At 40.5% G+C, this 11,240-nt stretch overlaps 1 protein-coding gene across 1 annotated transcript in view; it reads left to right on the top strand.

The window, feature by feature from the left end:
• Positions 1-11,240, top strand: part of PTPRB (protein tyrosine phosphatase receptor type B) — a 64,018-nt gene that overhangs the window by 35,237 nt on the left and 17,541 nt on the right. The window contains exons 12-21 of the mRNA XM_066319172.1: positions 177-440; positions 1,381-1,644; positions 2,311-2,574; positions 3,428-3,697; positions 4,313-4,576; positions 5,407-5,670; positions 6,040-6,321; positions 7,491-7,769; positions 9,069-9,218; positions 10,154-10,397. Coding sequence (XP_066175269.1) covers positions 177-440; positions 1,381-1,644; positions 2,311-2,574; positions 3,428-3,697; positions 4,313-4,576; positions 5,407-5,670; positions 6,040-6,321; positions 7,491-7,769; positions 9,069-9,218; positions 10,154-10,397 — 2,545 coding nt within the window. The remainder of the gene's footprint in view (positions 1-176; positions 441-1,380; positions 1,645-2,310; positions 2,575-3,427; positions 3,698-4,312; positions 4,577-5,406; positions 5,671-6,039; positions 6,322-7,490; positions 7,770-9,068; positions 9,219-10,153; positions 10,398-11,240) is intronic.

Below are 11,240 nucleotides of genomic sequence, written 5' to 3'. Positions count from 1 at the left end.
TAACATGGCCTGGAAACTGCAGATAATATGTTATTGCTTAAATCCACATTGTTGTCTTTTTGCAACTTCCTCACAAAACTCTGGTAACTATCACAAATATAGTTCTGTACCACAACTCTGGTTACTTCAGGGAGTTACTGCTTTCTGAATCTTTAACTGCATTCTTTTTCTTTCAGTCCCTTCAAGTGTCCAGGGGCTAACTGTCAGCAATTCAGCCAGAAGTAACTACTTGAAGGTATCCTGGTTACATGCATCTGGATATTTTGATAATTATGAAGTGATCATCAGGAACAAAAATGATTTCATCCAAACAAAAAGTGTCCCAAAGGATGAAAATGAGTGTGTGTTCACCAATCTGGTCCCAGGGAGGCAGTACAGTGTCACGGTCAGCACAAAGAGTGGGAAATACGAAACTAGTGAAAGAGTCTATGGCAGAACAAGTAAGTAAGCACCCTGGAAACATTCTGAGACACCCCAGGATTTTGTTTTTTTTTTTTAATTTACCATACCCAGGAACAAAAATCTCATATGATTTTAACATAGAATGTTGACTATGACTCTTTGAATGTGTATTATTCCAAATCCAGAAAGCAGTATTTAGTTTATGACCAGTGTTCAAGTTGTGAACAAACAAAAAGTGAAAGAAGAGACCTGTGCTGTTAAATTGGAAAGGAAATCTTGAAACACTGAAAGCCAAAAAGCATTTTTCTACTTGAGCTTAGTATTTGTAATTAAATTATGCCAGAATCTACTAAACAGTTTTTTCTGGTCACAGAAATATATAGGAAGGAAGATAGACTAGATCTCACTCTATTTAAACTACCCCAAGCACTGGAATTGGAGAGCATTGGGCAAGAGTGGTAAGGTGGCTAGTTGGGACCCAGCAGGGATTTAGGTGCACTCTTCACCTAGCACCCTATGTGAGTTAAGGAGCCATGCTGAGAAACTCATTTTATTAACAAAGATATAGCATAGGGTAAAAGTAACACACCTGTGTCTGGCACAATTCAGAAACTGCATTATGCTGCTGCATCACAGAGATGGATTGCCTTGGCTTGGCACTAGCTCAGGCCTCTTTTCTCTGCATTTGTTGTACATGCAGATCTTTTTCAGTTTTTGTTGGTTAGGTAAACTCCTTGCAGGCTCCATTATGATTTATTTATTATTTTTATGCTGATAGATTGTGGACTTCTGTTCTGAAATGGGACCTTCCACTGTTAGATGGGATGCAAACTACCCAAATGAGTGAAATCTACTGTTTTTCTAGGGAGCTGAATGAAAAATTGTAGCTCATAAGTGTGGCTTCAGAGCTGTTAGCTTTTTGCTGTGATCTTTTAGTAAGTACTGAGAAGTTTCCCATCTTTCTTCTCACCTCTTCAGTGCCAGAGTCAGTGAAGGAGCTGACTCTTAGTAACAGGAGTACAGAAGATCTGCAGGTAACTTGGTCAAAGGCTGAGGGGGATGTTGATAAGTATGAGATTCAGCTCCTCTTCAATGATATGAAGATCTTCCCACCCATTTTCCTTGGGAACACCATTGAGGAGTATTGGTTCACAGCTCTGACTCCAGGACGTCTATACAAAATTCTTGTTTTGACCATCAGTGGAGATGCACAGCGTGCTACTTTCATAGAAGGCCTGACAAGTAAGAAATAATGTGGTATTTAAAACATACTTAGGCTTCTCTAGAATGAAGCACTGAAAATCAAGGGTGAGCCGTGATTATGTTCAAGCACCTGTAACACTGGCTCAGAGACTGCAGATCTCATTGAAAATCACACTAGTACTTCAGCCAAATTGTGACCCATGCTTAATAAAAAAGTGTCACATTTACTAATATTTGATTGTTGGCAGAGAGTCTGATTTGTTGCATGGGAATTGTATTGAGATGTCAGTATTTAGGTTTCTTTTATTCCCATGCATGCCAGTTGTTTGCTTAGTGTCTCTAGCTAAATCACTTACCTATTTTATACCTCTGTTTACCTACCTGAAGTGAATGAATGAGATAATAATGGCAAGATGGCTAACTAACTGAGGGTACCTAAAGAGCTATCATTTTTGAGATGTTTTTAAAGCATCATTTGGACAAGAGGGAGGTTACACATAGAAGTGCTTTTCTAAAATGGCATAAGCCCACACAAGTGTTTACTACTTTACTTGTGTTTACCTATTAATTATACTACTTGTACTTGTAAATTATATTTCTCTTTTGAATAATTTTTCTGTGGCCATAAAATGGGTAGAAATTAGGAAGCCTGAGTCAAACAGGAAATTTGTGAGCAGGTGCCTTTTTGTTTCCTGTTTTTTCCAGTTCCAAGCAAGGTCCGAAACATCCATGTGTCACCTAATGGCATGACAAACAGCCTGAAAGTGAACTGGACCCCTGGAGGTGGAGATGTTGATTCTTACACAGTGACTATATTTCAGCAAAACCATCAGCTTGATTCGCAGAGTGTCTCCAAACACATCTCTGAGCACATGTTTCACAAGTTGGAAGCTGGAGAGCAGTACCGGGTGGTAGTGCAATCCAACAGTGGCACCTTGCACAACAGCCTAGCAGCTCTTGGGAGAACAAGTATGTTTCTCTTGAGACAATGAGAAAGTTGCATTATATTTTCCCAGAGACTGATCCTTGTTTGACAATGTTTATGAATGTACCATAGGCATGGGGACATTCAGATGTATAGGAAGTTTTTAGGATGAGTCATGTTGTAGGCATGGGTCTGTTAGTAGCAGTGAAATGTGTCATTTCAGTAGCTTTATCTGGATGAGTGTTCGTGGAATTCTAGCCCAGCCCAGTGTCTTCCTTTATAGGATGAATGCAGTTCCATCCCTCTCATTTCCTATGCCTGTACCTGTCTGATGCATACATCCACTCCATGTAGTGAAGTATTGTGTTTCAGCAGAGCCTATTGCATGGTCAAGGCTTGTTAGGCAATGTATTGCCCCAGTATCCAGGGTGTCAGTATTGCAAAAATGAAATTCCTTGTTTTTAATCTATCCTCTCTCTTTAGCACCTGCATTTGTTATCTATGGCCTTGACTTTGGTGCAGCAGCTACTGGCTAACATTTTCTATTCTGGGCTACTATTTTGCACCAATTTACCACTCATTTATTTTCATATTTCTTTCTTAACTGTTTCAGTCAGTTCAGTTCACTCTCCTTCTCCATCTTTTCATGATAGTTTATATATATCTGCTGCTTCTCCATTCCCAGTTCAGATATCCATGATGCTCTGTAACTTTTTCTGTTTGTATATATGTCTAGGAATTATTTGTTTGCATAAACATATGCACAGACACTTCTTTTCCCACAAGTGAACCTGAAAATATATAAAGTTATGTTCTGTTAATTACTTTATTCATATTTGTGCATTGAATGATCTGTATTTCACCTGGTAATATTCTGCCTTTAATGGTTGCTTCCAGTTCCAGCCACTGTCCAGGAATTACTAGCCCATCATGCTTACAGCAGTCATTCCTTGTTAGTAACCTGGCAGAAAGCTCCTGGTGTAGCTGAAAGATATGACATTCTGCTCTTGAATGAGCAAGGAATCCTCCTGAGTAACAAATCAGAGCCAGCTACTGCCAAACAGCACAAATTTGAAGATCTACTAGCTGGCAAGAAGTACAAAATACAAGTTTTGACAGTCAGTGGTGGACTCTTCAGTAAGCGTGCAGAGACTGTTGGCCGAACAGGTAATTAGAACATCTTGGTTTACTTATGCTTCCCTCAGTCTCATTAAATACATGAACCATCTGTATATCCTGATTCTGCAAAGATTCTAGTAAGGTACAGACTCTGCATGATTTATGCATCATTTTTCCTGATACATGCTTTGTATGTGAATCTGAAATTTGCTATCATAATAATGTGGCCATGGTTCTTAATAAGGATATTAAACCAAAATGCTGAATGCTTCCCTCTGTCTGTTGTGGAGATACCCAAATGCTTTATTGTCATCAAGTTTTTAATTTACAATCTCAAGGTTCTTAGTGCAGGATTTGATGTGAATGCACACTTCTAAACTCAAAGCCAAGTCTTGCTTGCAATCTTTACAGACATAAAGCTTCTTGTAGAAGCTAACAGACAGTTCTGAGCAAGAAAATCAGACCTTCTGGGAAATATGAATATTGTATTGGAGAGACTCAGTGGCATTTCTTAAATGCTTTCCCTTTGTTTCTGACAGTTGCTGTTGATATTACTTAGCTACTTGTGGCTTAATTGAAATGTGTTACAGCCATGAATTTATTAAAGGTTCAGCTTAGTGCCTAGACTCTGATGTTTACTCTTGCATTTATCCTTCTTTTTAGTTCCAGCAGCTGTTACAAATCTGAAAGTCACAGAGAACACCACTGACCGACTGTCCTTCAGCTGGACCACCTCTCAAGGGGAGCTTGATTCGTATGACATCTTCCTATACAATCCAGACAAGTCCCTTCATGACAGGATTTCAGGAGAGCAGCATCTCCAGCAGTGTTCGTTCCATAACCTGCGTCAAGGCAGGATGTATCGAATGGTGATTGTTACACACAGTGGAGACCTCACTAACGAGTCATCTGTCTATGGAAGAACAGGCAAGAACATCTAAGAAAAGAGTCTGTCTCCAGTGTGGTGCTCATGGGGGACACCAGTGAGCTGGTCTGAGTCTGATGCTTATACTAGATTAGAGCAACTATTAGGAGTATCAAAAGCTCTAATATGTAAAAGGCATTATATATATAAAAAGGTAAATTCTGAATGATGTAGTTACAGCAGGAAAAATGGAGAACCTTACAACAGTTCCCAGGAGCTCATGTTAGAAGAAAGACATCCCAGCATATGCTCCTTAAGCAGGAAAATGACTGTCCCCCATCCTAAAAGCAGTATTGGCCTGAGTGGAAAAGGCAAAAAGGCAAAGCAAGTAGGATTAATGGGACAGACAGTGTACCAGTGAAATAAAACTTGTTTTCCATGTGAAGGTCTGGCTGCAGCTCTGTGTTTGTTCAGCCACATGTGGAAACCAGTTTTATAAGCATCTCTAGCAGCTCTGACATGCTGTGAAACCTTTCTTTATTCCCCTGCCGCACCATATAGGAACCTGTCTGTGGGACTATGTCTGCACAGAGATGCACTTTCTTCACCTACCACAGAAATGGGTGTTTCCAAATACTGACTAGGAAAAAGCTGCTTAACATTGCAAAACTATCCATTACAAACATTGCAGCCTCTTTTGGTAACAGTGGCAGTTCAAAATAATACAGGAAGCTACAGAGATATGCATTCTGCTTTTCAGCCAGCTGTGGTGGCTGTCTAGTTTATAAAATGACTATCATTACAGGACGAGTATAAGGTCTGCTTGGCCTTTTTGCTTCTTCTCACCCAAAGGATGTTCTGCATAAAGTAATATCAATTCCTCTTGTTTCAGTACCAGCCCCAGTTGTAGGTCTCAAGGCATCCAACCGAAACATGACAGACAGTCTGTGGTTCACTTGGGGTCCAGCAGCAGGAGATGTTGACTTCTATGAGCTGAACCTTTACAACCCAAATGGGACACAGAAAGAAACTGAGCAGATGAAAGACCTGGAAGAGTGGCATTTCCAAGGGCTCATTCCTGGCAGAAAATACTCTTTGGTTGTGGTGACTCACAGTGGTGACCTGACCAACACAGCAAATGCTGAAGGAAGAACAGGTACAGAATTTTTTTTAGTTCCATCTGCCTGAATTCATTAGTTTACAGCTATGCAACAGACTTATTCTAAGGGAGGATTTATTATAAGAGTCATCAAAAGTATAAAGATGAAGGATAACGTTAAGTGCATTAAGTCAGTGGAATGTGAAATAAAGGAGTCAACACTGTTTGTCTTTCAAGAGCTCAGGAATATGTTATAACTGTGAAAGTCACCATCATCAGCACAGGTGCAGTAACTGGATGTGTATACAAGATAATACAAACTACTTTGTGATGCATGAAGAAAATAATGCATGTTTCATTTGTCTTGTATAAAAATTTGTTAAGAATCTCTGTCTTCTTTCCTTTTTGTCCCCCCTTTCTTCATAGCACCCAGCCCTCCTAACACCGTGTCATTTACTGATGTTGCAAACACTTCTTTATCAATCACTTGGCTGGGTCCTCCAGACTGGACAGACTATGATGATTTTGAGGTGCAGTGGCTTCCAAAGGATCCCCTCACAGTATTCAATCCCTACAGCAGCAGCAAATCTAAAGTACGCATCATCTATGGCCTGCGACCAGGAAGACTCTACGAGTTCAGTGTCAGAACTGTCAGTGGTGACAGCTGGAAGACATACAGTCGCTCACAGTCTGCAAGTGTGAGAACAAGTAAGTAAAAATTTCCATTTTACCCTAATACTCGGCTGAAGAAGATGCAAAACTGTAAAATATTACCAATTCCTTATGCAGTCAGTAATTTCCATTAATAAATTCATTAATGACACTGATTAATTCAGCTATATTGTAGGGCCTTGACGTGTGCAAGGTCAGCTGTTTAAAGACTGATAATGGACATACATTTATAATCTTCACATCCAGCGTCAAGCTGTTCGGTTGCAGAGCCTGAATCAATCAGTTCTAGGGGTAAAATAAGGCTGAATATCCAAACTTCTCTGATAGTAGTATATTGAAATTATCGTGTTTCTGAAAGATAAGACAGGAAGGATGACAGAAACTGTGCTGTACTAGATTTGAAGCTGGAATCAGTGTTTCACTGCTCTGCGTTTCTGCCCGTGTCTGTGAATATGTTTCATCTCTAGCTGTTTCTAGCAACCTCAGTAACAGGCTGATTTGAAAAAGTGACATGAAATTGTAAAAATAAGTGAGTCATGGCAAATCCTCATGTAATTTGGGGTGGGATTCAGCTCTAAATTGGCATCTATGTTTAGTAAACTATAAAGCTCTTTAATACAGCATAATAATTAAAATTTCACCTGTACTTAATCACTTAAATGTAGATGCCTGCCATCTGAGAGTGGAATCCTGTCTTTGTTACATGTTATATGATATAAATGGTGCTCCTATATTACATGGATAAAGCATATTTCTGTCTTATGTTTTAGTAGTATGGACACATCACAGGCTGCCCAAGAAACCAAATCAGTCATGAGATGACAGTATCAGTATTGATACTGATACAAGTGACCACATGGAGCCTCCAAATAAGTTGTAACAGCTTTCTAAAAATCCATTTCTATGTGGTGTTGCTGTTCAAGTTAAGACTTCATCAAGTAGGAGTTTTTTTTCTTTGTTTTCAGTTAATTACTAGAGCTTCACAGTGTTGATGAGTGAATGTCACTAGATCTGATTTCAGATTGCTAAAAGGAGTTACATAATAATCAGGCAGCCCACACAGCTGGGAATTCTGACTCGCAGACTCCTGCTCTGATCTGATGGTTGATGCTAGATGGTTGAATCTAGGAGCTGTAGTGTGAGCAGAGAGGGTCTGACACCTGTCCCTTTTCCCACCAAGCTTCAACTTCTCAACATTTCTCTAGAACCAGACAAGATACAAAGCCTTCACTGTCGGCCCCAAACCTCTACTGCCATCGCGTGTTCCTGGACTCCTCCCGATTCTGACTTCGATGGCTATAGCGTCGAGTGCAAGAAAATGGACACTCGTGAAGTGGAATTTTCTAAAAGGATAGAAAAAGACAAATCTCTTCTTAATATCATGACCCTTGTTCCCCACAAGCGATACCTGGTGTCCATCAAGGTGCATTCTGCAGACATGACAAGTGAAGTGGTTGAAGACAGCACCATCACAATGATTGATCGTAAGTGGAATTCAGAGTTGCCCTGAAGAGGGGCATTGAGCAGCAATAAGCAATTGCTTGTGTTGCACAATGCAGAGGCCCAAACTGGTCAAGGGCTAAACTTCTCAAAAATGAGAGGATGCCCAGGAGGCCTATATCAGGGAAGCCTCTGTAGTTGCTTATTAAAAGCCACATTTGTGTGAAATGCAAGATCATAAAAATTATGTTTGCTTTGGAAGCTGTTGAGCTAAGCTAGAGTTCATTCACCAACCCACCTTCTCCTTTGCCCCTCAATTGCCTTTTAATCTCCTTCCTCTATCACAAAGGATACTACAAATCAACATGTAAGAATTTGTTAGTCTCACTTCTTGTGACATGAATGAGTCCTGTTTGAAAGTTTGCTGATCATGTTTATTCTTACTTGGTTCGTGTTCATGTTTGTTTATTGTCATTTGTTTTGAACACTGCTGTTCTCCCAGACCCTGGTTAATGCTGGAGGTGCTACCTCAAGGGAACACAAAAAATTGCAGCTAGACTTTGTATGTGTAAGAGGTTTAGCTAAAAAGCATATAAATGTATAAATTTTGGGGATTTTTGGCATTCTAAAAGCTTTTGAAATTTAACCACCTGCTTACAGGTTTTCCTGTTTCCCATATGTGCAGTATAGTTTCAGTACCACAGATTTTTAAAAGAATCAGCAATGTTGATCCTTAAAATCCCAACTTCTGCTGCACTTTCTTCACTGGGTATTTCACTTTCCAGTTTACTTCTACTGTGTCACTGTTCAAGGTATAGTTTTGCATCATAAAAAAAACATTTCCTATGGAAATTCTGCAGTCAGTCTAGGAAATGGTACTCTGTAGTTGAATGCTGTGTCTGACTAACCCTGGCTGTTCCTCTGGAAAAGAAAGCAGAAATATAGACACTTGAAATAGGTAACTCCTGTAGTGAGTGTGTTAAATGGCCTCCAAATACATGGCTTAAACCTGTGTTGTTTTTAGCAGCTACACTTTCTGTTTTCATAGGCTTGACACAACTTCAATGCATTTCCATGTGAGCTTCTGCAGGAATTCCTGCTGGGGAGGTGTCACTCCTACTATGGTGAACACACTGCTGGCTTGTTTCATCTTTTGGCAGTTTCCTTGTGGGAGGTGAAGACACTTTCTTGATTGCAAAGAGAATAGAATCAGAGACTTTGGTCCAGGCAACCAAGATTTATTACAAATTGCATTTTCCTTGCTAGGTCTAGCTCACAGCATGTACATAGGTAATGCTTTCTCTCTTATTTTTTATTTATTTTTTGTTTGTTTAATTACTCAGGTCCTCCTCAGCCACCTCCAGACATACGAGTGAACAAAAAAGAGGTGCTGATTACCAAATCCTCAATCAACTTTACTTTTAACTGCAGCTGGTTTAGTGACACTAATGGAGCTGTGAAGTACTTTACTGTGGTTGTGAGGGAGGCTGATGGTAAGTGTCATGATTTAATGCTGTTCTGTCTATAGCAAATAAAATTTACACGTGGAAGTACATCCCTATCACTGCACAGCAAAGGAGTTTCTCCTCACAGCTGAGTGTCATACAGGTTCTGGAAATATACATCCTCCCTAGCCTGAGGATGTAGGAACTCAGTCCTATTTTCAGAGAGTCTGTGGCAACTACAGAGCTTAGACAGAAGCAGTAGTTAGCTTGTGTCCTCTAGATTAGACTGTCACGTATGTTCAGACAATTTCTATAGCAGAAGTCTTATGCTGATTGCCATTGCCAGTGGACACAGATCTGTGCATTGCTGTGCACAGATCTCAAAAGGTAGTTTAAATGTTAGGTGCAAACACTAAAAGACAACCCTTTTGGAGAAAGGAAGAAAAACAGATCATATTTCCACTGTCTGCTTTGGTGTGTTTGGGCAAACTATAAAGCTCTTTGAGAAAGGGACTACTCATTGCCACAGCTTTGCCTATCTCAGTCTCTTATGCAGTATTGTGAATTTACATTTGGGGGACCCCTGTCATTTCCTACTGTAGTTTTTCTCTTTTTACAGTAGAGTTGTCAGCATGTGGGGTGTTTTACTTGCTTTTTGAAATAGCTAGTATTAGGATCCAGGAATCTGGATCGCAAAAACTCCAACCAGCAGCACAGGAAAAAATGTCATAGCATTCGATCTGTACATGCCTATTGCAGCAAAAGTTGCACTGAGGACTTGTGAGGATATCTGCCTAAAAAGTAATAAAGAGGTTGATGCTAGAAACAAGGTACCCTAACTATTGTATTTTGTACTCATGAGGTGGCCTTCAAGAATAGGAAATTGGATAAGAATATTTCTGTCAAGAGCTTGCGCCTATAAAACTCATCACATTGATCACTGTGGCATCTGAACCTTCTGTCTTTCTCTGCACCTGACACAGGTAGTGAAGGACCAAAGCCCGATGAGCAGCACCCATTACCTTCCTACCTGGAGTACAAACACAACGACTCTATACGCATCTACCAGACAAATTATTTTGCCAGTAGCTGTGCTGAAAACCCGGACAGTGACTATAAAAGCTTTGACATTAAGCTTGGAGGAGAAATGGAAAATCTGGGAGGAAAGTGTGATCCAGATCACCAGAAATTCTGCGATGGGCCTCTAAAGCCTCGAACAGCCTATAGGTTAGACTTACATTGGTAGCTGTGCTCTGTCACATTATTAGGCTTGATGTCATCTGGGAGCCTGATCCACTTGAGGTTCTGTAGATTAGTAACTGCGTTGTACAGTGTTCATTGTGTTTCACTGCAAATTTATGAAAGCGTTATCCATGCCCCTGTTCCATAGGTAAGAACCAGTCATTCACTAGTATGGGAATGATATGATTAATTTTGCACAAAACTCTGTGCAGTGAATAAGTTTATTTATTTACCTCAGCTAGATAGGAAGCTTTCCTATTGCTGCTCAGCACTTTTTTGGAAAGACTGGAGATGATTGGCTGAGTTAGAAGAGTACTTAACAGAAGAAGGCAAGCATGCTTCACTCAGTCTGGCAGAACTCCCCAGCTACTCTTTTGGAACAAGCTAGAAAAACCTGGAGGCCATCCTATCCTATGGCACCATCCTCGGGCTCCAGAGCTAGGTCCAGGGTAATCTTATGGTGTAGAAGAGGGTGACTGCCAAGACCAGGCTCAGTGACACCCCTCCCGCAGGCAAATACTGTCCCAAGAGATCTGCAAGCTGCTCACATGGACAGAAGGCACATGCCAAGGAGTGTCCATTGTGCCTCTCAGCTTCTTCATCATCATTAAAACAGTGCTAGGCTGCTCTCATTAGGGCACATTTCCCAAAACTTCAATCTGGGAAATACCCACATTGTCAGGAGAACAAGGAGGACTGTAACATTTATCCATTAGCACAGTCACGCCCAGCCAAGTGAAGGGAATGTGTCCCCCCTGAGGAGCATGTCTGTGTCCTCTCTCCTCTGCAGCTTCTGCTGGTCCTGCCTTCAGACATGGTCAGGCTGTG

Source organism: Sylvia atricapilla, chromosome 5, assembly GCF_009819655.1.
Source record: "Sylvia atricapilla isolate bSylAtr1 chromosome 5, bSylAtr1.pri, whole genome shotgun sequence".
In the NCBI taxonomy this organism is placed as follows: domain Eukaryota; kingdom Metazoa; phylum Chordata; class Aves; order Passeriformes; family Sylviidae; genus Sylvia; species Sylvia atricapilla.
Note: the sequence above shows the minus strand (reverse complement) of the source record. Positions and strands in the feature narration are given on the sequence as shown.